General features: G+C 52.6%; 4 protein-coding genes across 4 annotated transcripts; 2 read left to right on the plus strand and 2 right to left on the minus strand.

Annotated features, from left to right (window-relative positions):
- Positions 1-5,107: 5,107 nt before the first annotated feature.
- NOL12 (nucleolar protein 12) lies at positions 5,108-8,937 on the minus strand. The gene is made up of 6 exons (XM_075155632.1): positions 8,676-8,937; positions 8,480-8,585; positions 8,213-8,261; positions 7,601-7,743; positions 6,511-6,611; positions 5,108-5,858 (listed from the first exon to the last, which is right to left on the minus strand). The coding sequence occupies exons 1-6, from the start codon at positions 8,750-8,752 to the stop codon at positions 5,687-5,689; spliced, it is 648 nt and encodes a 215-aa protein (XP_075011733.1). The 5' UTR covers positions 8,753-8,937; the 3' UTR covers positions 5,108-5,686.
- Positions 8,938-9,961: 1,024 nt separating this feature from the next.
- LOC142084726 (arf-GAP with dual PH domain-containing protein 1-like) lies at positions 9,962-18,596 on the plus strand. The gene is made up of 11 exons (XM_075155651.1): positions 9,962-10,345; positions 11,344-11,474; positions 12,377-12,468; positions 12,558-12,640; positions 13,359-13,471; positions 14,237-14,383; positions 14,814-14,897; positions 15,242-15,304; positions 15,817-15,888; positions 16,396-16,627; positions 16,715-18,596. Exons 1-11 carry the CDS (start codon positions 10,252-10,254, stop codon positions 16,741-16,743), a joined length of 1,140 nt encoding a protein of 379 aa, XP_075011752.1. The 5' UTR covers positions 9,962-10,251; the 3' UTR covers positions 16,744-18,596.
- A 1,556-nt stretch (positions 18,597-20,152) lies between these two features.
- On the plus strand, positions 20,153-21,383 carry LOC142086817 (urotensin-2 receptor-like). The gene is given in 2 exon segments (XM_075160418.1): positions 20,153-20,220; positions 20,222-21,383. Coding segments are annotated over 2 exon segments (1,230 nt in total).
- Positions 21,384-23,883: 2,500 nt separating this feature from the next.
- Positions 23,884-27,405, minus strand: LGALS1 (galectin 1). Its single transcript, XM_075155666.1, has 4 exons — positions 27,344-27,405; positions 26,003-26,082; positions 24,478-24,649; positions 23,884-24,092 (listed from the first exon to the last, which is right to left on the minus strand). Exons 1-4 carry the CDS (start codon positions 27,350-27,352, stop codon positions 23,949-23,951), a joined length of 405 nt encoding a protein of 134 aa, XP_075011767.1. The 5' UTR covers positions 27,353-27,405; the 3' UTR covers positions 23,884-23,948.
- Between the last annotated feature and the right edge of the window lie 400 nt (positions 27,406-27,805).

Here is a 27,805-nt window from a genome sequence, read left to right on the forward strand (position 1 = left end):
GGCCTCCAGGTGGGATGGAGGAGCTCACCTGGATAGCATGCTGGTGAGCTCCTGCAGCTCGGAAACAGTGCTGGCACAGGCTCTTTGCAAATATGTTGGCTTCAAAGTTCATGCAGGGCACATCATCTACCAAACCAGACATCGTCCATAGCAGAGACGAAGATCTTTGGCTGATGGGCTGCTGGCAGGGGGCAGCCAGGAGGAAAAGGAGGAATGAACAGCAGCAGAAGACCAGAGCTTAGGGTCCCCCAGCCTCAGGCTCCTGTGAAAGCAGGAATGTTATTCCCAGAGAGAAGTTTGCTGCTTTCAGCTGGCAATACGGGAATCGAAGGGCATCCAGGTGCAAGGTGATCAGTATGATATATGTAATTATAGATAATAAAAGGGTATGCTCCAGCAGGGACCTCTTTTAGAAGGGGGCACTGCACTGCACCCTCAAATGACTGCTGACACCCCCCAATTTGGGAGTCGCTGCAAACAGAGGGGATGATGCTCACGTCCTGCTATTTTGTTTGATGGAAGTTTTCTTCCTTCAAGCTCTCTTAAAAGGCACAAAAAGGAAACCTTTCTTCTTGGCTATGTTGCTCCTAAAGGGACAGCTATAAGCAGCTTAGGAAATTTGGAAACCCACTGAGAGTCTTCCTAAACTTGTTGATCTCACTAAAATTTCTGAGACCTGTAGGACAGTCAATTGCAAAACTGAAGGGCAATAAGCATTACTGAGCACAACAGCTGGGTTCCACACTTCTGTCCTGGCTTTTCGCAAGCATCCTGCCTACCATCACCTCCTGTCCCGCAGGGTTTGAGAGCGAGTCCTTGGATTTGAGGATGTGATCTGTGCTGGGAGGGCTCCGCTTAATTTGTCCGGAGGAGGCACCAACAGAGAAAATTAGTGTGGGATCCCTAATGTGAATATACCTGCTCCCCTAAGCATGGACGCTTGAGTCAGAGCAGCTGATCAAGGCTATGGCTGCTCCCCCCAAAAAACCAGGGCCAACTGTCAATGCCAAAACCAAGCTATAATTTTTGTTTGTCAGTGCACTCATTTGCAATACAGCAGGTTGCACTAGTGCCAACCTTGTAGCCTCCCTCCTTGCATTGGGGCATGTTTTCTTGACTCATTCACGCCAAACACTGGACAGAAACCTAAGCACTCACCTGCCAGGAATGCAGCACGAAACACCCCAACATCGCTGCCCACCCCTGCCCACGGAGTGCCACCCGTGGATAGAGCCCATGGCACCCCACTGCCTGATGGGCAAATCATTGCTCCCCACATCCCATGGGGCGCTTGTGGCCTACTGCCAGGATAATGCTGCGCTCCCCAGGGCCTCTAGCATGCATGCATGCATGCAGCCAGCCATGCCCAGTGCTCCCAGTATCCCCAGTACCTCAGCTTCCCTATGGCTCCCAGCACGTCGCCGCCCGCCGAGCTCCCCTCTCAATGAAGCTCGCCGTGGGAACCCCGGGGGGCTAGGCCCCGCCCCTTCCCCCTCTCATTGGCTGCCACAGAGCAGTGATTTGAATATCGCCCTCTGAATGGCTGGCGGAGGCACGGGGCCATGGCGCCCACGGGTGCGGGCACCCACGTGTCGGTGTCAGCGGGCGGGCGATCGACCTGGCGGGGCCAGGCTTGGCGGCCCCGGGGCTGCGGGGAGGCTGGGCCTGGGGAGGGGGCAGCAGGCTGTGACTCATCCCCCCGCCTTGCCCCCTCATACCTCGGCCTCTTCCCTGCCCTTCCTCCCCGGGAGCACCTCACTGCCTGGCGAGGGTCTGCCCTTGCGCTCCTCCGCGGGCGTCACCCCAGGAATTAGTTAACTTGAACCCCAAGCAGGTGCCAAAGCAGTGGATTCATCTGCAAGCGCCGAGACAGCCCAACGTCACTGAGTCCCCAGCACAGGTCCAACGAGAGCTCATCCCAGCACTCCCCAGAGAGGTTTGTCTAACCTGGGCTTTACCTGCCAAGCTCAAGCCCTGCTTGAGCCTCGCTACTCCTAGTGACTCCTTAACATTTGTCCTCCATTGCCCCTGCTACAATCCAACTGCCTTCTCCTCCCGGTTCTGGTGAGCGTTAAAAAGCAGCTTAATTTCACTTTTTGTTTACTAATTGAAGGCAGTCTGCAATTCACTCTCCAACCCTGTCTTTCCCAAACAGCCCCAGTTATTCAGCTCCATTAGTCCTCAAAAGCTCTTGTCACTCTCCCAGCAACTTTTTTCCTCAGTTGCTTTCTAGGCAGCAGTGGGACTGTATTGGGTAGAGCCTTGAGCTTGGTATGCTACTTAAGAGCAATAAATACAGTGCACTGATTATCACACAGCTCATGCACACACTGCAGCCATGCCTCCTTTGCACTGTGCTCCTATTTTTCCCCAACTGTCTGACCTTTTTGGCTCCCAGTCTGGTTTTGATCCTCTGTAATCCCAATTATATTTTTGTGCGTGCATGTGTGCGGAATCGCAGTCTAGCCAGTGAAAGCCATCATGCATGGAAACCCCAGCGTGGCAGCCCACGTCAAAGCCTTGCATCTCCCCGTGCGAGCCCTCGGGCGCAAGCATAAGTAACGCGCAGGTACCCAGGGTGGCCTACCTACAGAGCCAAGCGTGAAAAGCCTGTGCGTAGGCCGTGGAAAGGGGAGCACACAGGGAGCTGCTGGTCTCTGCTTTTCCTTTTCAGAGCAGCGGCTGCACTAGCACCTTGATTTTTGCAGGTACCTTATATTCGGAAGCAGCTTCCTCCTCAACAGCTGGAACTTGTTTGTGAGCAGCTGGGGGGGAAACAACAAAGGTGCTCAAATGCATCTTTAAAACACAGGGAAGCAGCAAACAAGAAAAATTTTAAGCCACAGCCTGGTATGAACTGTGATGTGTCTGGCAAACACTTAACACGCTAAGTTGTGTGTGGGAGTTCATATCCTTGATCCAATATATCCCGGGGTAGCCCGACTGCACACCCTGTGCATAACAAAGACAGCAGAATAGGGCTGAGTCAGTAATTTACATTACAAAATAAAGCTTTAATCGATCAAATGGAGAAATCAATAGTGCAGCAAGCAATCCTGGTGGTTAACTCCATATAGGATTTAACAGTTCTGTTCTCAGTTTTTCCATATGTTTGTTTTGTTTTTTTTTTTTTTTAATGTGAAAACACAACTTCCAGCAGGAACTGGAAGTCTTCAGAGCATGGCAGAGGCCGTTGGAGATTTTAGCTGACTTGAGAAAGGCTCGGAAGTTGTTAGGGCCAGGGAAACAAACTAAAAGAGAGATTCTTCTAAATCACCTGGCAGCAAAATAACAAACACTGAAGTGCTATTGAGGCCATTCTTAACATCCCAGCAGGATTATAAAGAGGTAATCCAGCGCTGTCCCAACTACCATGCCAGGCTGCCCACAGGCTGCGGAAGGCAGCCCAACCCACAGTTCACACTCCACGCTTCAGCAGATTTCACAAACACACGAACTGCACATTTCCTTAACAGCAGCCATTCCAGCTCCAGAGCAAACTCCTGGGGTGGGGGCAAGTGCAAGTCACCTTCTGTCCATGGTCACCTCAAAAGGCACTATGTCCCGGAGAGAAGGGAAAGCTGCTGTGCTCTTGGCACCCAGACCAAGGGTGTCACACACTGTCCTCCAGCTTTGAGCTGCAGCCCCCTCGGCGTGGCGCACCATGCCAAACAGAACTTCCCCCCTACATCCCCCTCAAACCCAACCCCTGCAGAACAGCTCTAGAGCATGTAACTCCCAAACCACAAGAAGAAACACTTTGTGCTCTGCACGTGGCACCACTTGGACACTTTGGATGCATCGCTTTCGGCCTTGATCCCAAGTCGTGTTTCTGCAGCTCTGAAACACCCAACACCCCGAGGTGAGACAGGAAGATGGGTATTAAACCCCATAAGCTTTCTGGAGCGGCCTTTAAGGCAGAGCAAGAGATCACCAGAGCTATTTTGGAGGTGAGGAAGCCACACACATTGCGCTTTCATGATGTGACCAGGGTTATTCAGAATTAGTGCCTGAGAGTGCCAAGCGTCAGAGCTCAGGATGGGACTCGGAGTCCAAGCACACAAGGCACCGGTGGCACACAGGATAACAGTATCCACTTCCCTGCCATTTACCTTCTTCAGAAGAGAAAGGGAGGTGCAAAAGGACCCCATTCCTCACCACAAGCACGTGCGTCACACAGGTCCCTCCAGAGGAACATGCTCCAGCAGAAATTGCGTGGCTGCTCTCAGCATTGAGATCAGACCCTCCTCACCAACACACTCTGAAGAACTTCTGTGTGTTTGCGCACACACGCGCCAAGAAACGATGAGAGAGATGCCAGGCTTGTGCCGTTAGCTTTAGCAGCTGGTGGCCATCAGCATTGCTCTGATGTTCCTCCACGAAGCCTCAGGCACTGGTTTACTCTTCCTCCTCCCATTTCTGGCATGGGGAATCTACATACTCGCCCATTGCCGTGTTGCCAGTTTTCTGGTGTGGGTTTTGGCCACACAGGCCTTTTCTCCTTTTGTCATTTCCTCGCCAGTACACACGCGGCAAGGGAGGGGGCCTAGCTGCCAGAGGCAGAATCGCCACCATCTCCTACAGATGCTCGAGGACAGAGGCCAGCATGCTGCCCAGGCTTACTCTCCTCCTCAGAGGATTCACTCCAGGCTTTGGCACCAGCATTCCTCAACCATGCAAACCTTTTTTTTTCCCCTCCCCCCTGCTGAAGGCATCCATGCTAAAAAACACATACTGAGGTCCCAAGAAGAAAGGCAATTAACTGCTGATGACTGCAGCAGCCCTGAGGTAAAGGGCAGCCTCTGCTGCTCCCATCCCGGAGAGGGCCACACACATACAGCAAGGGCATTAGGGCATTTCATACTCCTCTGAGCTATCGCAATTAAGATCGGCACATTCAGCAGACAATGGAATGAGCCATTCCTGCTCTGGCTGGCTCTGTGTTACCGCAGAAATAGCTCCTAGCTATTCCATTTCCCAAGCACCAGCGGATTTCAATATCCTTTAAGCACCCGGAATCATCTCCCCTGTTTCCAGCTGGTACTGGTGCTAACACAGTTGCTGTTATGCTTCAAATAAGTCACAAATATTTTTCTCTTAGCAAAAGGACTTCATAAAGATTTATTCACAAAGTTACCAACTCTCACTTGGCAAAGGTATCAAACAAGAAGTACCCCTGCATTCAGGTGTGGCACTGACAAAGAAACACATGAGACAAGATGACACAGTGTCTCCGTGGAAAAAGGATTTACTGCACAGCAGAAATGTCAGGGCACTGATGCACGAGTGGAAGCAGAGCTCCTCGAAGTCTCATAAATTGCCCTGGCAATGTCCCTGTTGCACTCAGCCCCAGATCCTCTCCTTTAATAAAGCCAAGTATCAGCTCTGGAAGGGAGGCCCAAGGACAGAAGGGTTACGCCAAACAGAGAATCTGACCCCCAGCAGAAGTTTTTAGAGACTCCGAGGCACCCAGACACTTAGCTGGATATCGCTGCAGAAATAAATGGGTAGAGTGTCTAGTTACTCTGGCCAGCACTCAGCAGGTGAGAGAAAGGCTGAACTGGGCTCACTGCTGGTCAGAGCGCCAAGTAAACAAGGCCCTTGCCCACAACGAAGGGGCTCCGAAGACCAGCAGGCCAGATGCGGAGCGCTGTCCCAACTGCTGGTCCAAGCACTAGTTTCTCTGTTAATCTTGGTCACGGCCCATTTTGCCTGTCAGCCTCCGTCGCTGAGTCTTAGTGGTTCGCCCTGTGCTGGATTTCTGGATTTTCTTGCGTGGGCCTTGCCCACGTTGGGGTCTCTTTCCTTTTGTCTTTTTCCGGCTGTGCATGTGCAGCGTGGCAGTAAGAGCAGAGATCCTGTGCAGGGCAAGAAGAGAGAAATCTTTGGGGACCAAAGTCTGCAGGAGCAAGGCAACACCACAACAATAGCAGGAGAGCCCTGTGTGGCCCAGCAGGAGTGGACACCAGCCACAGCAAGCCCCAGGGGGACTCCACTGTGCTGGGCATCATCCTGACAGGGCAGAAAACCTGCAAGTCTACATGCGCAATAACAACCAAAACGAATTTTCTGAGCAGTGGGCTGGTCAGCCACCACAGAGTTAGGTAATTCTCCGAATCCCCAAAGCAGCTGTAAATCCTGGATACTGAAAAATGTGGAGAATGCCAAAGCTTTAGGGTCTTTTGACCTTCAATCCTAGAGACAAACTCTGCACCTTGCAATACACCCTTGCCTCCAGCATCTGGAGAAGGACTAGGTAAACAGTTCAGGACAAAGCGCGCCCTGCACCGCATCCTCCTCCTCCTGCTGTCACCAGGGATCAATGTGATGGGAATGGAGCGTCCGTGACAGGCTTGTGCTCTGCCAGTGCCCTCTGCTGGCTCCTGCCCACCAGCACCCAGGCAGCACAGCATCCCCTCCCTGCAACCACACTGCCGATCTGGGAAGGCAAGATCCTCCTGATCAGCTTGCAGAGCCTAGCAGCAAAGAGTTGAATGAATTCATACATACTTTTCAGACAGGAAGGGGTTTCTGGACTTCTTGGGCATTGTTCTTACAGGCTTGTTCACCACCTCTTCCCCTTTCTCTTCTTCTGATCCATCACTTTTTCCCTTAAAAAGGAAGCAAAAGAGAAAAAAATCCCTGTAGACACATTAAAACAGGCAGTCTTGCGATTCCGGTGTTTCTGCTGCCTTCTTGGTTTCATCCTGTGTTGTGAACCATCTAGTTATGGATGAAGTTTTTTTAATCCTCCACATCCCTTGCTGTCCAAATCTCGAGGGTTCTTATCACAGCCCCTCAGAAAGGGACAACCAGTGAGAAGTCCTACAGTAATCCACCCTAAGATCCAAAAACTTCAGCATGATCTTAATGGCCACGCAACTGAAGTCTAAACTATGAATTGAAGGTTTCAGCTTTTTTCTTAAATTAATATCAAAACCTCTTTAAGTGGATTTTCAGATTAGAAGATGACCTTACAAATGTAACAGGTTAACACAGACACTTCCCCAAAGAGCTCAAATCCAGCCATGAGTCATGAAGATCAAAAGGATCAAGTCAACCAGTGCCTGAAAGCCTCTATGAAACAAATACGAGATCTCAGTTACAATATGTTTTGAGAATAAAAGCAACCACAACCAGAACTGAATGGTTTCCTTATTCATGGTCCAAGCACAGGATCACGGCGAGAGAAATCCCTCCTCATGCTAATAGTAATTCTTCCTGGGCAGGACACAGGAAAGAGATTGAGGAGAGTCTCTCCAGCAAAGTCTGAAATCTTGCTGTTTGTATTGTATCTGCTTTTAAAATACTGCATTCTCCCCACGCAGCCCTGTGGCACTTTTCACTTACACAAGGTCAGCTGGGACTAGCAAAGGATTCCAGGGAGGTTTGGAATGAGTTGTTCACACAGGACATTTCTTCCTCTTTAGAGGCCCAACATAAGTTGCGGAGGAATGTGAAAGTTATGAGTTTGCCTTTTCATCCCTGCTCCCAGACAGCTGCATGTCTTTGGGCATATTCAGGGAGTACCAGCTCTACCTAGCCAGCCCCAAGAATTGCTTACAGTTGATACAGTCAGAAAAGCAACAAGAGGCTTTACCACAGGGGTGGTCAGTCCCAGCTGGCGCGCCCCTGAGAGGTCCAGGTCACTGATGGTGGTCACTGTTACAATGTGGTTTGGGTGGTCGATGTTCACAGACTCTGTCCGCGATGTCACCAAGTGCTCCAGTTCATCAGCCTCATCTGGGGAGACAAGGAATCCCGCACTGCAAAGCGCCCAACTTTTCACAAGGTATGGTCACTCATTCCTGCACTGCCACACTGGGGGTGGGAGACCCAGCCTTTGCATGCAGGGTTAGAGGGCGGAGGAGCTTGAACACTGGCACTACAAGCACGAAGCGCAAGCTCCTTCTCCCAGCAGAGGGGATCTGGTTAGCACCTCGGAGATGTCCTCCTCCATGTTCTTTTCTGTACAACCCGCCTGACCCCCCTCCCACCAGGGACAGAGGGCTGAGGTGGTCACCGCTCACACCGCTGCCCAGCTTCCCAGGGGGACGCGTGAGGAGCCGACCCCGCAGGGTGACGTGCGAGCATCCCTGCTCCAGCTCCGATCGCCCAGCCAAGGGTGTTGGACCACGGGCGCCCACCTCCTGCCCCTCACGCAGCCGCCCCGCTGCCGGGGGTCCAGCGCCCACGACCGGCCAGCACGTACCGAGCGCCTCCTCCCTCTCGCTCAGCATCTTCAGGTACTCCTGGTGCCGCTGAGGAATGGAAACAGGTCACTGCGGCGCCTCTGCCGCTCCAGCCGCCCGCCCTCCGCCCAGGATGGCCCCGTCCCCCTGCAAGCGGGGCAGGGGAAGCCCGAAGACCCCTCGGCCCGGTCCCCGCGGCCTGCCCCGCTCCCAGCCCGCCGTGGCGGGAAGGGGGACCCCCTTCTCAGCGCGGCCCGCGGAAGGCCGGGGGGTGCGTGTGGGGGTACCTCCTCCTTCATCTTCCTCTGCTCCTCCTTCAGCTTCCGCTTGATCTCCTCCAGTGCCGCCTTCCTCCGCTCTACCTTCCGCTTGTGGAAGCCGGTCAGGTACTCCCTGCCGCCGGCAACACAGGAACCCCGCGGCTTTTAACGACCCCCTCACCGGAGGATGCCTCCCCCCGCCCCGGGGCCCTCCCGGCCTCACCTCCGCCTCTCCTCGTCGAAAGTCACCACCAGCCGCCCCTCACGGCCGCCCGGACCCTTCTTCTTCTTGCGGCCCATGGCGTTACCACGCTGCTGCTGCCGCCGCCGCCCGCCCCTTCCGCCGCCGCCCGCCGTGAGGGGCGGCCCCCTGCCCCGCCCGCCATTTTGTGCCGCCGCGGCTCGCGGGGTGAAGCGGGTCGAGGGGCTGGTTTCCTCACGAGGCCCAAAGCGGGCGGCCCTTGTCGGCCGAGCCGCTGTTGGGCTGCGGGCGGGGCGGCCCCAGGGTGAGGGGGGAGCCTGAGCATCACCGGCGGTGGGCTGAGTGGGAGGGAGGGCGGCTACCTTGGCTGCGGGGCGGCTTGAAGGAGCAGAGTGGGACCGGCATCGGGTCCTCTTGTCCCACCTGTGTGTGGGGCCTGCGTGTGTCCCCTCAGCCGCTCCTGGTGCACTTTTTCCCCTAGGCTGGGGCCAGGAGAGAGAAGCTGCTGTCGTGGACCTTGTAGGTGTCTGCCACCAGCCTTGGCATACAGCCTGGAGTGGGCAGGGTGCTCCTTCAGGCTTGGGTGCCTCCATCTCCTGCTCCTCTTCAGCTCCCTCCTGGCAAAAGGCTCTTATGGCACTGCCTTGTGTGGCCAGCGTAGCACCTGATCTCTCGCCCCAAGACTCGCTCCGCCACTTCTCTGAGAATTTTACATCTGCATCTCTTTAATAAAGGTCATTCCTCCAAATATTTAACATCTGCATTTCTTCAATAAAGGTCTGAGAGTTTATTTCAAGCTATCGTCATTGCTTGGTGTCAGTGGCACCTGTGCTGTTCTTAGCTGGGGGAGGCAAGCGCGGGGATGGGTCTCGGTACCAACACTGAGTCTCCAAGATGCAGGACCTGGCTGAACAGCCATCATTTCTGCAGTTGATGGTGGAGAGAGGTACCGGCATCAATAGGTGGGGGTATCTGGACTGCCGTGTTCTTGGCTGCTGGCTTGAGGGACTGGCTAAACTCTTGAACTTTTCTTGCCCTCCAGTCCTTGCCCTAAAAATGGATGTAATGCTTGTGTGGTGGCCAGCTGACTTTGGTGGAAGGTCCTGAAGCGCTGCGGGGGCAGCCAAAGCCAACCCCCCCAGCCCACAGAGTGTGAGGAGTCCTGACATGGCCTGGCGGCTGCTCGTCCAGGGCTGCCTTGCCTTTATCAGCTCTCTTGCTGCTTGTGCTCTTTTCCCGGCCTGTCCTTTCACCAGCAGAAATGCGGAAAAACCAGTTCTGTGGTTAATTGCTGCACTTCCCTCCACGCCCATGGGGCAGGTCTCCTTCTCCTCACTCACAGTCTGGGTGCACTTCAGCCTCCAGCCTCTTCATCCCTGCCTGCGCTCAGCCGGCTCAGGTGCGCTGTCAGGCCTCCACACCTTCCATTAACCTTACGGCTTCTCCTGCCTTCCCCCTTTTCCTCTGTCTGCGAGAGCTTCTGGCTCTCTGGTGGCTTCTTCTCCCTTGGGCAACCCAGCGGGTTGGCCCACAGGTGCAGAAGGCGCAGGCAGCTGCCCTCCTGGCCCTGCCCTATCCAGAGGGATAGCATTTGGACATGATGGCTGGAGGCAACGAGAGGAGCATGAAGGCCCTGAAGGAGGTGTGGAGAAGAGCGGAAAACTCTTTGTGTGCAGACTGCGGGAAGCCAGGTGAGTCCCGGAGGGCTGCTGGAGGAAGAGTCAGAAGCAGGGAGCCGCGGCTGGTCTCTGTCAGCAGTTTGGTGCGGGCTACCTGACTGCACAGGAGCCTGGGGCAGAGAGGGAGGAGAGCCATTGCTCTTTCTGGGTATTCACTTCTTCTCCCTGGAAATGAGTTGGCAAGGGAGGAGGGAGATGTTGCCACAGCGCTGCTGGGAAAAAGGACAGGGACATGGTAGTGCCAGATGAGCAGGGGCTGTGTAGCTGCAGTACTGTGGGTTGTAGTCGTGTCAGATCTCAAATACAAATCAAGGTCATGCCCAGTCAGGACCTGACAGGAAAGCTCCTGGTGAAATCCTAACTGCTCCAGAAAGAAGGCATGATTCAGGAGGGCATTGTCTCCTCCGTGACTCAGCTATGAGCTGACAACCTGCCACAGGCGCCTCGGAGATTTCTTTTACTGAAGGGTTTGCCATCTCGAAAGGGTGTCCAGTTTGAGGTCCTACAGGCGCTGCTAAGAACACCCATCATACTCCTCCCAAAAGGGGCATGTGGAACATACCACCCAAGCCAAATTAAGACTGGGCTAATTAGTACCATTTTACCTTCTTAAATACTCCCTGGAGAATTTTGGATTCAAGGCTGCTTTCCACTTCCAGAGCTAAATACTGTTGCAGGTTTGCTGTGTTGCACTAAATAGCTCCTGGCGTCCTTTCCCAGAGGTGGTTTAAGTTTCATCTTGGGTGACCCTTAATGCAAAGGGAGTTCGCAGAGCACTTCGGAGTTTTTCAAGGTTCAGGTCAATAGGGATTCAGATGAAGTGGTTGAAGCAGGGGGAACGTGGGACTAATAGCTATGCTTTTTCCTGCCTGTACCTTGGGTGTTAATTAATCAGCTCAGATGAAACTGTGATCACCCAGCTCTCTGTTTCTCCGGACTATGTTCTCAGTTGAGGCATATCTTCCAGGGGAATTTACCACCTCTAGTCATACCCTTCTTTATACCCTCAGATCCTGACTGGGCATCCTCTAGTTTGGGTGTCTTTATATGCCTCAGCTGCTCAGGAATTCACCGCAACATCCCTAGCATCAGCAAAGTCAAATCCCTGAAGATGGACCACTGGGACGATGCTCAGGTGCAGGTGAGATCTTTATCCCCGCTAGTGTGTCAGGTGGGTTGGGTCTAGGCCATACACTAACGTGTCCTGGGAAAATCAGCCCTTTGGCCTCACACAGTTGGAGATTTAATCTGATGCGTAGTCCCTTTGCTACTCATGCTCTGGATACTTAAGCGAGGATAACTCCCCATAACCCACTGGGAGGGATGATGCACTTGCCTTATGTGTCTCCCCATGTCCTGTTACTTTATGGCAAATGCAGAGCTCTTGCAATGTATCTTGCCAACGGTCTTTGTCGCTCCAGATTACCCATTTCCCACTCACCAGCACCATCCAGCCTCAATGTCTCCTCTTGGTTTCAGCAGTCCGAGGGGAAAATCTTGGGCAATTCCATGCTCCAAGAAGAGTTTCCAGATATAATGTGATCTCTTGAGAAAAATGGCATTTATGGGAACTTGACTTCTCCCCATTATACCCCCCTCAAGCCATTAATCTTCAGGGGACTGAAAAAATTTTCCAGAGATCCAAAGAAAATAATCTGTATCTCGCTGGTCTTTGGAGAGGAGCGAAGAGGTTTGGAATGTCCTCCCAGACGGCATTGCAGAGCTGTCATTGAACATGGTTCTCCCCAGAGATGTGGGGCATGGCAGCAAATCCAAACAATGTGTGTGTACCCAGCCCCACGGAAGTGATATTTATGACGTTCTGTTGATTCAGGTGCAATCAGTGTAATTTCTGAGAGTAGACAAGACCTTTGAGACCCACCTTTCTGTAGCCAGACTTTGCTGGGATGTTGCAATGGACAGGAAGGAGAATGCTCCATTAGAGCTCAACGTGCATCTAGCCCTGTAGTGGGTCAGGAAAGAAAAATCCCAACATGAGTCTGCATCAAAGGGAAGGCACTAACTTTCTCTCTAACTCTGCAGTTTCTGGCCAAGCATGGGAATGCTGTGACTAAAGCCACATACGAAGCTCACATCCCTATTTACTATTACCAGCCAACCTACAATGACTGCCAGTAAGTTGCTGCATACAGAAGAAAAGGGGGAAGGGCAGTTCTGGGTTCCTGTAGTTTTTTTCTGAGCTACCTGTCACCTCTCTCCCCAGAGTACTGAGAGAACAGTGGATACGGGCCAAATATGAGCGCAAAGAGTTCACTCAGCCGGGAAAACAGTTGCCATATTCTGATGGTAAGAGCAAAGCACAGCACCAAAATATCCTGCCTGTTGCCTTTGCTGGAAGCTTTTGAGCACCGTGAGGAGAAAGCTTATAGTGTCATTGTTGCAAATCCCACACGTACTCCTGAGAACTCAGCTGGTACTTACAGGGCATTATTTTGGGGGTGTTTAAATTGTGGGCAGTGTAGGTTAGCACTGCCACGGGTTGCTTCCAAGCTTGGTATTACCAGCTGGCATTTTTCAAAGGCATTTGCTGTCCTGGCAGAGCCAGGAAGTAAGGAATTTCTGTCCAGCTGAACTGTCCACAGCAGTTGTCTTTGAAATGTCACTGCCAGTGCTGTGACACAAAACGCTGGAGCCCAAGGGCCTGCAGAGTCAAGTGGGAAGAGTTCTGGTCCCATGCCAGGGTCTGTGTGGGCCAGGACTATGGTGTTCACCAGAGAGATGGCTCTCATGCTGTCAGAGGCAGTAGTGGGAGCCAGGCTAAGAGGTAGGAAGCATCTGGGAATGTCTTTTGGTGACCGTTTATCTGGTCTGCAAACCCAGGAACACCACCATCTTCAGCTGTAAGTCAGAAGTGAGACCTCCCCTTCTCAGGTGTTTGTTCTCAGCCATAGTCCATCTCAGCTTTATCCCAGAGGTGTGGCTGGGACCCCAGGCTGCCTGCAGCTCTCTGATGCCTACCGTGACTGTGGGGGAATGCTCTTAAAAGTGGCCTTTCTGCTCCTAGGGGTGAAGGAAGGCATCCTCTGGAAGCGAGGCCGAGACAACGGGCAGTTCCTACCCCGCAAGTTCCTCTTGTCTGAGAGAGAGGGATGTCTGAAGTATTTCACCAAGCAGGATGTGAGTACGGTGGTCAACTCCCACCTCAGTACATACTCCACCCAGGGCAGCGAGGTCGGGTCATGGAGATGTTTCTATTTCCTACGCATGTTTCTGAGGTTGCCTTGCTCATCCCAGGCCAGGGGTGATAACAGAAACATGTCACTGAGGAAAGGGCTCCCCTTCCTACTGTCAGGTTGAAATTTTCCCCACATTCTCCCTTTGTGCTTCCCTACACCCTTCCCTCACTGCTGATAAAAGCGCTGATCTTTCACTTCACCCCTATCCATTTGCATGGCTGTGTAATCCTGCACCATCCCTGGAAACAGCCTCACCCCACTGTGAGCCAAGTTGGCAAAAACCTTGTTTGGTTTGTTTTGAGGAGGACTACTCTTCTGCTAGTTCATCTCCCTGAAATGAATGGGGCAAGTGCTAGTATTCTGTTGCAAGGGAGGAAATGGCTTGGGGTAGGGAGGAGCAGGAGGGGGGTCTTTCCTTTTGGTGTCAGTTAGCCTTTAGACTGGCTCAGCTGTAAAGTCAGATGCACTCTTAGTGTCTCACTGGCAGTTCCATAGTAGGCACAGCTCAAATCTAAATTGGAGGGGCTGGGCCACTGGGCTTGAGCACACCACACAGTGAAGGGAATGTGCGCTACAACAGTTTTGTTGGGAAGGGGCAGTTACTACTTTTTAACACCATGTGACCTTGCCTTGCCCCTCTAAGTCAGCTCAGGTCTCTTTCCCATTAGGATTGCTCATGCATGACCAATGCCAATTCTATTCTCAGGCCAAAGAACCCAAAATCAATGTTAAAATAGATGTCATCAATGCTACGTTCCAGCCAGTGAAGATTGGGAACCCCAATGGCCTGCAGCTTACCTATCTCAAAGACAACAAGACCCGGAATATATTTGTTTACCATGAAAGTGGAAAGGTATCTTGTTTTAGCATCAAACACTGCAAAGCAATTGAGGTGATTTGAGAAGCTGCTGGTATTAAATAGTCTGAAGCATGGGTAGGACGGGGTGTGCATGTGTGAGTTGCTGTAGGTAACAGGGTGGGGGTTCTGGCTCTGTGTTTGTGTGTCTGTGAGAGAGTTTTGCTGCAGGGAGCAGGGCAGGAGCACTGGCTGAGTCGGTTTGTGTGGGAGGAGCTGCTGTAGAAGATGTGCAGATGCGCTGCCTGTGCATGCGGGGAATGGGGCAGCCGTGCTGGGTGTGTGTGTGTGAAGGAGATGCTGTAGTGCTGGGGAGGGCGAGGTGGTTGTGTTTGTAGTTAATGTAGGGTTGGGTGCAGCTGGGTGAATTTAGGTGGCTCACTGTTGCTCTGGCTAAGCTTTCTGTCTTGTCCTTTTCTGTTCTCAGGAGGTAGTGGACTGGTTCAATGCTATTCGCTCTGTGCAGTTCCATTATCTGAAGGTAGCATTTCCCATTGCCAGCGATAATGAGGTAAGGCAGCACTAGAGCGCAGTGCTGAGTCTCCCACTGGTACTCGTTTATGTGATAAAAGAGCCCATTAGTTACTATTAGATCCCCAGGTACAGAAGTGGAAATTGCAGTGTTTAGATAGAGGGATGAGAAAGTGCGTGTAAAAGGGCCTGCGATGGCCAGAGAACAACCGCTCTCTGCTGTTTCTGGGCACTTTGGAGACAGAAGTGACTCCTGGCTAGGCAGTTCTGCAAACATGAATTTGAAAGGCGGCTGAATTTGGGAGAATAGAAGGAAGGGTGGGGGGTGAAAGCAAATAGCAAAGAAATGTGGCTAAGTGAATGTTACTCTTGCCTTTTTGTCAGATTAAAAATCGGCTGACAAGAAACTTCCTGAAGGAGGGATACATGGAGAAGACTGGTCCCAAGGTGAGCTGCTGTGAGAGAAAAAAAATCTATCAGGGACCTGCCAGAGAGCCACTGACCTTCCCTACTTCAATGTTTTTCTCCTGCTGTTTCCCCATTCCCCCCTGACTCTTTAGACACCCGTGGGAACAGTGTGTGTGCACCAAGGGAGGGGAGAATAAAAGGAAGGGGAAGGACACATGTGAAAGTAGATGAAGCCAGAGTCCCTGCTTTCTCCCAGAACAACAGATCTCTCTGCGTGTGTCTGTGTGTGCGTGACCTTACAGGTATTTAGCGTCTAGATTTCTCCTGTCTCAACTCTGGGGTCCTTCAATGAAGTCCAAGAGTTGGGGACAGCAGTTGGGACTGAAAAACCCGATACTGATCCCCACTCTCAGCTCAGAAAGGGTGAGGAGGAGGTTGCTGTTCAAGCTGGGCCTTGGTTCAAGTGGTTGGGATTAATTTTGGGTATCCATTCGCACTGCTTGCGGCAGAGGGCACTGTCCCCTTACATATGTCACCTCTTTCCTTCACAGCAGAGAGAGGCTTTTAAGAAGCGCTGGTTCACGCTGGATCACCGCAGGCTCATGTACTTCAAGGACCCTTTGGTGAGGGGGATATCTGACCTCTGGCAGCTGCAGGCCACAGTGCTGAGGGCAGGGCCAAAGCACAACCAGAGTCTTTGCTCTGCAGTAAGGAAGGCTTGCAGGTTCCCCAGCTGCTCTGAATGGACTGTAGGTCTTCCCCTTTCCATCCCACTTAGTTCATCCCATGCTTTCTGTGTCTGTTTCACTGCCTGCAGACAATGGGAAGAGGGAGGGCAGCGGTGTAAAGGTGGTGATGGGGAGGAGAGTGACATGGGGGTTGACACGGAGAGACAGGAGCAGCAGTTCCTTTCTCAGACCTTTTGACATCTACGCTCTTAAATTTTCCTTTCTGCCGCTGCCTTTGAGCATAGCCTCCCTGCTCTTCTGAATCCCCTGACCACCTTCAAATCTCTTTGCTGCTACATCCCTGGTCCTCACCCGCTCTCCTCCTGTGCTTAGGTGCACTGCTATTATTCCCTGGTTCTCCTGGGATTCCGTAAATCCCTCTCTTTCCCTCCTGATGTGCAGGATGCATTTGCTAAGGGTGAGGTATTTGTGGGCAGCAAAGAGAACGGCTATAGCGTCCAGAAGGGATTGCCTTCAGGGACACAGGGCAACTTCTCTTGGCACTATGGCCTCACCATTGTCACCCCCGACCGGGAATACCTCTTCACCTGCGAGACAGAGACTGACCAACTGGACTGGATCGCAGCCTTCACTAGTGTCATCAACCAGGCCATGACACCACAGGAATACGCAAGTAAGTGCCTGGATGCTGTTTCCTTCCCCTCCTGCCACTCCAGTTTGGGGTATTGCCCTAATGCACCACCTTTTTCCTTCACTACAGTTGAAGCCTACTTCAAGTTTAAATCCTAGGAGGCCATGCGGGAACCTCGCTATGACTCGACTCTACCTGGTGCTGTTGGGTGGGCTGTCAGGAGAGGAGAGGAGATCATCAGAGAAACACAGTGCTCTTGAAGCACTCTTTGAAGCACTTTTTTCCCCCGTAGATGGTCCACTTTTTCTGGGAGCCAAATTAAGCTGTTTCCTTTCAAGTGCAAGATTTTGTGAGTCTGAATCCTCAGTGCAACCTGTCACTGTTAAATTGCTGTGATCTGACTGGATGCTGGCAGGCCTTGCCTGTCAATTGGGCCTTGAAAACTTGGCACTTGCTGTGTTGGACATGGGACCTAGGACATGGGACTCCTGCATGAAACAGCAGACAGCCACCTACCTTACGCAAGAAAACAGCTGCCTGGCTCGAGCTACACCCCAGTAGGTTGGAGGGGCTGCTGGACTAGGAGAGACTGTTCCTGTGCAAGAAATGTCTTCTCTGCTGGTGACAGAGATGTAAAACATCTAGATATTTGATCAGTTGGAGCTGTAGTTGATAAAGGTCACTTAAAAGATGTAATGTAACAGCCAAATTTGAGGCCTGTTTCCTCCTGCCGTGTATGGGCTTGAAAACTTCTTCAGACTACATTTGTGTAGAGACCTTCCTCCGATTCCTACAGAGAAGATGAAGAGATCTGCCTAAAACCAATGTGTGTGTGTACATGTGTGTATGTGGATAATGCGTGTGTGTGTGTGTGTTTGCACATAACAAAAAGTGGTGGGAAGTGGAATACTGCCTTAGCGAAGATACTGTGAGGGATATTCATGCCATTGAAGTTCAGCTGTCAAATTTGAGTCTCTAGTCAAACCAACGGAGAGAGGTTGGGTCCTGCAGAGAGCAGCTTATGGCATGTCTGATACAGAGTTCAGACTCTCTGTTGTCTTTAGTAGAGCCTAGGGGTTGATGTCTGAAGATAGTAATACATGGATCTCTGCTCCCTCATTCTCTGTATGTCAAAGGCCTGGCATTTTCATTCTGCCCTATACATTACATATGTATATATTGTATATCACATATACATATAATTTTATGCAGTAGTATATCAGGGAAGTCTGTATGTTCATGTCCTTCTAGTAACAGTTATCCCTAACCACTAAATCAACCCATGATTCATATCTTAAAGATCATCTCTTAAAGCTCTCCTGGGAGAGCTGTGTTCTGCTGAGTTATGTTGATGACTGTAGTAGCTGATGTGTCTGCAGTTTTACACGGGCAGTGTGAGAGTAGGCATCTCGTGTATTAAGGAGAGCTAACTGGAATTAATGAGGCAACCAGTATTTTAATTAGCTCCTAAAGAAATGAATTAAAAAAATCTCACTGTAATTTATTCTAACTTCCTAAACGAGCTGAGCTGCTAACTGCTAAGGCATGAGGTCATTTCTTGAAAAAAAGCACAGATATTCAGAGCAAGGAGCCATGGCTATACATTGCATTTTCCGGGGCACGTGGACTGTGAATCTTCCCATCAGAGCCAAATGGGCAAAGTCATGGTCCCCCTCTGCTTCTCTGGGGACCCCTCTCTGTGCCGAGACCACCACAACCAGTTGGGAGCATCAACTTCCTGGATAAGAAACAGCGTCACTCATCCTGCTGCCATGGCACAATGGACCATTCCATCCAAAAGTATATTTTCACTGCAGTTTGCTGATCTCTCCCAGTTAGGAGCATGACTGTCCTAAAAACCGAAAGCCATTGCAAAGCTTGTGTTCCAAAATGAAGTGCCTTTCGGTTCTGATAACATGAAAATTGGGCAGTCCATTAAAACAAAGCTCAAGCCCCATCCCAACAACCTGCACATTCTGTTCTCCTCTGGGAAGAGTGTAGAGAGAGTGACCGAGACATGCCAAGGGCTGACGGAGATAACCCAGAGGGAGGCCTCTCAAGTTGCCTCCATCAATGCCCTGTGTGCTATACACCCACTCCATTGGCACGGTCACCCTGAAGCTGTTGCTGTGGCATCCAGCACATTGCTCAGGAAGGTGCTTGGATCCTACTGCAGCGAGGGCAGTACCGGTGGGATGCTTCCTTCTCGTGTTTGCTGCTGAATTATTGCTGCTGGAGATGAGTGGAGATATTTGACTCAGCCACAACGAAGCCAATACACTGACAATGCAAAAGTGCCTGGCTGGAGTGGCCTGAAAACCCCTGTGAACTAACAACCGGGCACACTTAGTAATGGTGCATCTGTCTCTGCTCTGCAAATTCTGTCCTACCGTGCCTGTTCCCTGAGATGAATGAGGCTCGGATGTGGGCGAAGAAAGAGGAGGATAACATTGGGTGCAGAAGGGTGAGGGCATAGGTGTTATGCAGTGATGCCCCGCTAGAAGGCAATGGTGCCTACCTAACAGGCTTCTGATCCCTGCTCTGAGGTGAGGCAGCAGGTCCTGGGGGTTCGAGGGAAGGAGGGGGAAAGCTTAGAGAAGGAGGATGGTCTTTGGGGAGAGGGAGGAAAGAGTGGGTCTAAAATATCCAGCCCTTTGAGTTTCTAGGAGCTTGCTGCTGACAGGGGGACAAGGGTGGAACAGGGCCAGGTCATAGAAAATGTGAAATGACCTATATCTGGTGGGCTTGCTTGCAAACTGGGGGCTACATCCATTGTCTATACCTCAAGGGGTCCTGATGTCCTTGGAAGGGAGTGGGGGACAGGCCCTCAGCTCAGCTTGGCTAAATGTCAAGGAGAGCAGTGTGGCAGCTCTGCCTATTGCACTTTCAGGGCTGGCCCTTGTTTACCTTCTAAAGCCACAGCGCGATGTTTTTCCCCCCTGCCACATTAGGGAGTCTTGGCTTTCGGCTATATCCTCTTTCAAATGAGGAAAACTGTGCAAGGGGAAATGAGAAAAAAGAAAGGGAAAAAAGAACAAGAAAGAAGAGGGAGCCAGAGGAAGGCACTGGGGAAGAAGGAGCATGTCTGCAAGAAAGGAGGAAGCCAGCACGGCTCCTCAGCTAGCGGCTAAGAGCCCAGTATAAACTGGGACTGCGTTCGCACTGGTGTGTGAAGCTGTGAGTCAGACACATTCCTCTCTGCAGTGGGCAAGGCGACTTGTCCAGGGGCTGGTTTCGGGGGGAGAGCTCACCTCTCCAGGGTTTCTCTGAGCTGGGAGGACACAGACCTGGGAGAAGGAGAAATCCACTTTTCCACTGAATCTGCTGGTTTCCGTGGGCCCAGCGAACACTGGAGAAGCAACAAGCAAGGAGCTGGTGAAGACCAGAGACATTTCCTCCTGGCTGGCAGAGGTTATTTTGCACCTATCTGGCTTGAAGGGGAGGGAGGTGGTTAAGGAAAACCCTTTGGTGGTTAAGGAAAACTACCGGACAGAGCTTGTGATGGACAAGATCAGCAAAATGGACTGGGCAGCTGGAGGTGAGGAATAGACTTCTCTGGAGTACCCTATGTCTGCTGAACTCTTGCCATTCTTCCCTCTCGTGTTAAGGCTAGACGTGTCCCATCATACAGCAAGGGGGGAAGGAACAGGTCTCTGACAGCCTGACTTGCTCTTGCTTGCCCTACCCAAAGATGTCTTGTGACCCTTCTCCCATCAGCTCAGGGCCTGGAGAGGATCCCGAGGGTGGCAGCTTCTCGGAGGAAAGCAGTGGCGGGGGTGACGGCAGTAGTGTCCTGGGAGGGGACAGCCCGGTCACGGGGCCGCTGGGTGCAGTGCTGCTGGTCATGTGCCTCACTGGGATGGTGGGGAACATCTACACGGTGGTGGTGGCCTCTGGCAGGGTGGCGGGCCGCTCAGCGGGCTCCTTGGGGGTCTATGTGATCAACCTCGCCCTGGCTGACCTCCTGTACCTCTCCACCATCCCCTTTGTGGTCTGCACCTACTTCTCCCATGACTGGCTCTTCGGGGATGTGGGCTGCAGGCTTTTGCTCAGCCTGGACCTGCTCACCATGCACGCCAGCATCTTCCTCCTGACTGCCATGAGCCTGGAGAGGTACCGGGCGGTGGCCAGGCCGCTGCGGGCCAGGCAGGCCGGCAACGCTTACCGCAAGCTGGCCAGCGCCATCCTCTGGCTCCTCTCGCTCCTGCTTACAGCCCCCATGATGGTGATGACCCAGCTGCGGGAGGGGGGCGGCCCCCACAAGCGCATCTGCGTCCCCACCTGGACTCCGGCAGCCTTCCGGCTCTACCTGACGGTGCTCTTCACCACCAGCATCCTGGTGCCCGGCGTGGTGCTGGGCGTCGTCTACGCCCGCCTGGCCTGGGCGTACCGGTCCCCCGCCTGGGGCCCGGGGCTGCCGGCGGCTGGCCGGGCCCCTGCCCGGCGGCTCTTCTCCAGGATCTCCACCATCGTGGTGGCCTACTGGGCCTGCTTCCTCCCCTTCTGGGCCTGGCAGCTGGCCGGGCTGTACCGGGGCGAGGGGCTGGGCATCGGCCCCGCCGCCCAGGCCTACCTCAACTTCGGCGTCACCTGCCTGGCCTACGGCAACAGCTGTGTCAACCCTTTCCTCTACACCCTGCTTGCCGGCAGCTACCGCCGGCGCCCCAGCTGCAGCGGGATGGGGACGGCACGGCCCCCAGCACCCTCCCGGGAGGCCGCAGGGGGTCCAGTGGGAGGCCATGGAGTCCCCCCGGCTTTCAGGGAGTTGTCAGGGTCTGTGGGGGAAAGTGAGGGGTGAGCAGCGCCCCAGGCTGGGAACATCTCCCAGCCTTTGGCTGGGGTCGAGTCAAGAAATAAAAGTGCATCACTTTCCATGCTGGCGTGCAGTGTCTTCCGTCGTCGTTGTTGTGGTGCCTTACCCTTCATGCCTTCCCCTTTGCAAGCCCGCTCACTCTCCTCAGCTGTGGGGAGGACGCTTGTCTCGGGGATCCTGACTCCATCCTCAGGTCCTTCAGTCCTCGCATGCCAACCTCCACCTCGGGCAAGGCCAGGGAGTGGGTGGAAGGGAGCAGTCAACCTCGATACATCTAAATTATACTGCTGAGAAGCCCTCGCCACCCCTCACCTCCTCGCTAGCTACGGGCTGAGCCATAACAAAGTCAAGACAACAGTGAGTCACAGATTTCACAGGACCAGTGAGTCACTTCAAGAAGCAGCCACACTAGCAGGGGATCTGAATAAGGTTAGTCCTCTTGTGGTAAAGCTCACACTCAGCTTGCTTTCCCCACCCTCCACAAAAAAAACTTTGAAGAGTCTTTCTAAAAGAAGACTCCCAAGTGCAGTTGAGTTGTTGTGGAATTGCCCTGAAGTACAGCTCAGAGAGGTCAGCACATCTGCTCAGCTTTCAAGATCAGCCCATCAGAGGAAACTGCAAGAAGGGCTCACTACATGTCCATCATCACAGCTCGTGGAGGGGGCCCTCACCAGCACCATGTCCCTGCTGTGGTTGAAGAAAATCCCAACTTTCCAGCCTACCAAATGTACCCCAGTCTGCCAGACTGTGTCAACACCACTGCGTAAACTGGGCCAGGTCTCTCGCCTTGAGGCCATCTCGCCTAGCATGGCTCACTTCCATACAGCTAAACTCTCTTCTCATCCCCAGAAAGGATGGCCTTATCCATATCACGCCATGGGAAGAGTCCCCAAGCTATGTCGACCCCCAACCGTGCCTATGCACAGGGTGGCAATGTTAGATGTTGTGTTTACTATTATAGATGTAGCCTTAAAGAGCAGGATGTGAGCATCCAGAGCAGACTGGCTTTGAGCAACATGGGACTTCAAGAGAGATCCAGCCGCAGAGCCTCAAGTTGCTTGTACACCCTAAGTGTTCCTGCCTCCCAGCTCAAAAGCCCTCTTGAGCCCTTATCTCCAACTCGTGTCTCTCTCCCTCCTCAGCCTCCCCATTCCTAGCAGTCAAGCCTCCCTCTTCATGGGCACCTGAGACACAGGACCTGGCAGAGCCTCATGAATTATGGAGCAAGAACAGGAGGTGCTGCTGCCATAGGAGAAAGTTCCTGTGCTCCAGCTGCTCTGCAACTGCTTAATGGGAGGAATCGGCCCAACCAGGCCTGCAGGGAGTAGGACATCCATTTGTTTGTAGTTTGTGTTGCTCATGGCCAAGCCTGGAAGCGAGGACCCAAAGATTGGGTCCTTCCATCCCAGGCCTGCCTGGTAACTGCTGTGCACTGTAGAAGGGCAACTCCCACCTTTCCTATGCCCACCAGGCACAGCCTGCCCAACAGCAGTAGTCATTGCTGCCAAAGTAGCATTAGACTGGCAGAGCCCCGGTGGCAGCTGCTGGCTGACATCTTTGGGTAACAACCCACAGCCCAGTGAGAACTATGCTGTAACATCAAACACGCCTCATCATCTTCAGTCTCCTCAGAGGCTAGCCTCAGATTAGACTGAGAAGTGCTCAGGCTCATTTGAGCTAATATGAGTGAAGGGGTAACAAAAGCATAGTGGACACATCCTTAGCATCTCACACCCCAGCTGGGTATCGCTACCTCTCCCAGCTCTGGGTGGACCAGGCAAGGCACATGGGGCAGAATAAAACCAGACCCCTCCAGGTTACTGCCCTCACGTGCCACATGAGCTATGGCCCAAGAGTATTCATGCTTCTGCAGTTATTGGAAGAAAGGATTTGGATGAGGAGCCCACTGCATGCTCCACCATACCCAGCAAGACATCCTTTTCTACTGCTGTCCCGACAGAGCAGCAAGAGGTCCCAAGAAGATATGAGAGGGCTGTGTCCTGAGTGGGACCAGCCTCTACAGAGGGGTGCAGGCCAAAGCTAGCACAACTGAGGACTTTCCCCTTACTCCATGCTCCACTAGGTTTACCTAGCAGAGCAACCCAAGGCTGTCTGAGGCCAGCCAGAGATGCTTAGTTTAGGGAGAGATAGATTTCACCAACCCACTTTACTCAGGCAGGGTAGGGTGTCAGTCTAGACTTCAAGAGTAGGTGACTTTGCCTAAGGGACCCTTCCACTCTCCCCTCTAGTCACATCTAGCCCCAACATTTCCTCCTGAGACTCTTTGAGCTTTTCACCTTCTGCCTTCCCAGGCTTTTACCCCTCACCTTCCTCTCCATCCATGACTTTAAGGGCAAAGGCTGGCACAATGCCACCCACATATGGTACTCCAGCAAAGTTGGCTACCCTCCTCTCCCACTCCCCCAGCAAGGTGACCAACCCATGTGGCCTTGCAGTATGAAACAGACTGGATTTTGAGACTGGGTAGACCAAAACTCTTATTTATTGATTACTTCTGCCGTATCTTTGAGATGGAGGTGTCAGAGGAAGTTATTCCCAGCTGATGGACTGGAGTGTGAAGTCCCCTTGTGTATCAAAGTAGTCAAAGACAGAGAGACCAAGCCGGTTAGGGAACGTGAACTGGTGGCCTGGCAGGTGGACTGTCAGATCATTTTGGTTGACGCTGAAAGTGATCTGCAAGACAAATGGAAAAGTCAAAGAAAGTTTCTACGAAGATACCCTCAAGCCTTTCCCCTCCGCTGCATTGCTGTGCCACCCTCTGCTTTGCAGGGTAAACATGGTCAGCAGCATAACCTGTTCTTCAACAGCAGGAGTGATATTCTGGTCTCCCAAGAGATGTCTGTTCCCTGCTCCACTCAATAGTAACATCCCTTTGAACTAGCTGGAGCTTGCGCATTTGATCCCCACCCTCCATCACTGCTCAGAGCCCTGGACGGTGGCACTGGCCAAGCAGGAGAAGCCAGCCACCTCCTGTACAGACAGTCCTGAGACAGCCCCTGCAGCTGGCTGCCCTGTCCCTTTACTAGGGCAGGTACAGAAAGTACAGCCCAGACCTTACCTCTGCTGTGCCTCCCTTCTGGAAAGGGAAGACAGTCTCCCTATGCTCTGCACCCCACTCTTCCACCTTCTTTGAGTTGCACACGATGGTATTCACATCACCATGCAGATCAAAGCGGGGATTGAAGTGAAGCCCGAGGTGGGAAGCATCCTTCCCCAGATTCATCACAAAGCTGCAGAGAAAGACATCAATACCGTTTTAATCAATACTATGGTAGCATGTTGCTCATTACCATGAACATCTCTGGACCTGTTGCTTCAAGCCCAGCTGAGGGTAACCAAAGAGAAATCCTTTGCTAAACTGCACAGCTTCCCTAAAAAGACTGTGCTGTAGCAGTAGGGGGTACTCTCCTCTGCTGGGGTGATAGGCCCCACAGTGCCATCCCTGGAAGAGATACCACTTAGTTTCCACAAAGCTTTTAACAAGAGAAAGGTTCAGCACTTAACCCTGAACAGGGAGTTATCCTGCACCCACAGCAACTCCCAAGGAGTCAGTTGCTTTTCACAGGTTTCCTTTCAGCCCCAAACAGTTAGCTGGTGCTGCACCCTGCCTGACAGCCACTGCCTTCTCCCTGCCCTGCAGGCAGCCGAAATAATTACCATGTCATTAGCTATCCCAAAGCATCTGCAATGGCAGTGGGAGGAAGCAGCTTCCTAGCCCAGTGTCCACCTTGCCTCCAGGCCTCTTACCCAGATGAGAAGAGAAGAGGCATATTATTTGGCAAGAGAAAGCCCAGGATGCTTCACTCCAACACTATCAAACTTCAAAGGCACTGGGAAGAGCTGGGACATGTTTCCTGGAACACCACTATGCTGGTACAGCAGCTACGGGCTCCACCTTATCCAGCAAGAGGCCTCACCAGCCACAGACCTGCACAAGGGCTGGGATCTGCTGCAGAGGCTTTCCTGGGGGCCGCAGCCACCCTGGTCCCTGCAGAGTTAGGAGCACATTTCTACTCTCTCCCACCTGCCCACTCACCACCTTCCTCCCAGCACCTGACAGGCATCTCTGCTGGGTGAAAGCAAACTTCAACAGCCTGAGACCCCCTGCTGCAACATGCAGCCTTTCCATTTGCACCATTAGCTGGAGCTGTAGCTCAGAGCATCCAAGACCTCCCAGCTGCTTGGGCTATAATCTCCTCCTGCCCAGTGAAGCAAGACACTGTAATGGTGTCCCTGCTCCTGGGCCATCTTCGTGCAGGGGAGAGGATGTGGCTGTGGGGATAGTCTCAACCCAAATCTCAGTATAACATGGCTTCCATTTCCTTTACCCTGCACTAGAGAGGATGTGGTCACTGCCAGCGCACGCAGCTGGAGCTTCACATCTGCTTTGGCTTAGCTCCTTGGCAATAGCGTGTGTCTGCAATGTGCGTTAGGCAATGACTCACTGGGAAGCACTGCTGGTGTTAACCCCTTCCAAAGCTGCTCCTTTCCCATCTAAGGGAGGGATTCCTTCTAGCCCCTACCAGGAGAAGACAACTCAGTGTGGTGCCTTGGCCACGCCTGTGCAGCATAGCACAACTTACCTCTTGGCACTTGGTGCAATTCTCCCCTTGACAGTGAGGCGCTGGCCAGGCTTGAGACCCAAATTGGTGCATACTGGTCCCTGGGGAACACGGAGGCAGAGATGTTAGCTCAGTACCTGCTGACTTACTTGTTCTGACTTGGCAGCTCTCCCTGCTGCCTTGCAAGACAGTGCATTGCTTTGGACCGCTGGAGAGACAGGGAAGCTCCCTTCCCCTAGGGCATTGCACCAGGGACATCCCAGAGAAGTTACTCCAGTCACATGGGACATGTGCCCGATTTCCCAACCTTTCTCCTGCTGCTCTCATCAACATATTTGTATTTCACAGCAGTGAAGCTTAAGTACCTGCAAGCTCCCATCACACCCACCCTGTCCCAAACACACCCATGTACCTTGTGGGTCTCACATCATCCCACACAAGCTTGGCTGTGCAGGCGTGGAGCCTCCACTCCCTTCCCCTGGCTTGGATTTGAACTTCAAGCCTTGCATAGGTCCAGGGGCTCAGACGTTTTGCTCCTCAGCTCCCAAGGGCTTGGTGGGGTTTTTTTTGTATGTTCAGCATTTGCAAGAACATTCTCCTGCTCCATGCACACACCTTTCCCCACCTTCCCTCTAGGAGAACTAAAATACCCTGGTAAACCCATATGTACTAATTTTCTATCACACCAGGCCCCAAGAATACTAAGAATCTTTCCCCCATCCCAATTTAATGAATAAACCTGCACTTGGGACACTCCTTGATTAATCAACTTCAGTCTAATGAAGGATAAATTAATCAAAGAAGTGCAATCACTCTTCTGACACAAGCATCTCCCCGGCTGTCCTTGACACTCACAGGACACTTCTGTATAGCATATTTCCTTACAAGAAAGGGAGAGAGAACGATTCAGTGACTCATGAAAACTTCAGCCAGGAAGCAAGCAGCAGGGCTGCCCAGAAGAGGAGATGCTCAGACAGCAATAAACATTACTGCAGCTGCTTCCCCAGAGCAGAGCTGCTGTAAAACAGGTCACCCCAGCTCGAGAACCAACCCCGCAAAGACCCCCCCACATACCTCCCCAAAGGGATCCTGCAGGGAAAAAACCAAAAAACTCCTGCCAGAACAAGAAATAGCAGCCACCCATCTCTAATGGATGCAGCAGGGCTTCCTTCCTCCCCAGCAGCAGGCACCCAGCTCTAGCAGACCCTCTGACACAGCGTCTGATGAGCAGATGGAGGAGAATAGTGCAAGCACCCTCACACCAAGCCAACACATTCCCCCCAGTCCCACTCCATGAAGCACCACCTACAGCAAAGCTGCCCCTGCAGCCCCACGCACCCGCTGCCCCATCCCTTTACTCACGCAAGACATGGTGCTCCTCTGCAGGCTAATGCTCCTCTCCACCAAGCTGCGACAGTCCCAAGCAAGTAGCTCTAGGGGCCCCACCCTTGCCTTTAAATAGATGGAGAGGTGAGTTGTCCCAGCCCTTCTCCACCCCACCCACCAATCAGACCGAGGAAAGGGTGGGAGGGATTGGTTTTGGGGGCAGGCAGAGCTGCCTCCTCCCACCCTCACCCAGGCTCCTCTCCAGGATGCCAAACCCAACCCTTCCAAGAAGGCTGCCAGCTGCTCCAGGAGGAGATCCAGCTGTGTGTGGCCGTGAAGCCAATGGAAAATAGTTTTACAATGCATGTTTTATTGTCCAAGGTTTTTATCCTACACGGAAAACGGTCAGATGGATTGAGACTTGGGGGGAAGTGTCTGGGAGGAGGGCTGGGCTCTTCAGCTAAATCAGGAGCAGAAGAGATATCACTGAGCGCACAC

Source organism: Calonectris borealis, chromosome 1 (genome assembly GCF_964195595.1).
Source record: "Calonectris borealis chromosome 1, bCalBor7.hap1.2, whole genome shotgun sequence".
In the NCBI taxonomy this organism is placed as follows: Eukaryota; Metazoa; Chordata; class Aves; order Procellariiformes; family Procellariidae; genus Calonectris; species Calonectris borealis.

Coding starts and splice junctions, on each gene's coding strand:
- NOL12 (XM_075155632.1), bottom strand. CDS start 8,752: ATGGGCCGCAAGAAGAAGAAGGGTCCGGGCGGCCGTGAGGGGCGGCTG. Junction 8,262..8,479: donor AGAGGAAGATGAAGGAGGAG/GTACCCCCACAC, acceptor TCCATTCCTCAG/CGGCACCAGGAGTACCTGAA. Junction 7,744..8,212: donor CGAGAGGGAGGAGGCGCTCG/GTACGTGCTGGC, acceptor TTGTCTCCCCAG/ATGAGGCTGATGAACTGGAG.
- LOC142084726 (XM_075155651.1), top strand. CDS start 10,252: ATGATGGCTGGAGGCAACGAGAGGAGCATGAAGGCCCTGAAGGAGGTG. Junction 14,898..15,241: donor CCATTGCCAGCGATAATGAG/GTAAGGCAGCAC, acceptor CCTTTTTGTCAG/ATTAAAAATCGGCTGACAAG. Junction 16,628..16,714: donor GACACCACAGGAATACGCAA/GTAAGTGCCTGG, acceptor CCTTCACTACAG/TTGAAGCCTACTTCAAGTTT.
- LGALS1 (XM_075155666.1), bottom strand. Junction 24,650..26,002: donor ATTGCACCAAGTGCCAAGAG/GTAAGTTGTGCT, acceptor CTTTCTCTGCAG/CTTTGTGATGAATCTGGGGA. Junction 24,093..24,477: donor AGAAGGGAGGCACAGCAGAG/GTAAGGTCTGGG, acceptor TTTGTCTTGCAG/ATCACTTTCAGCGTCAACCA.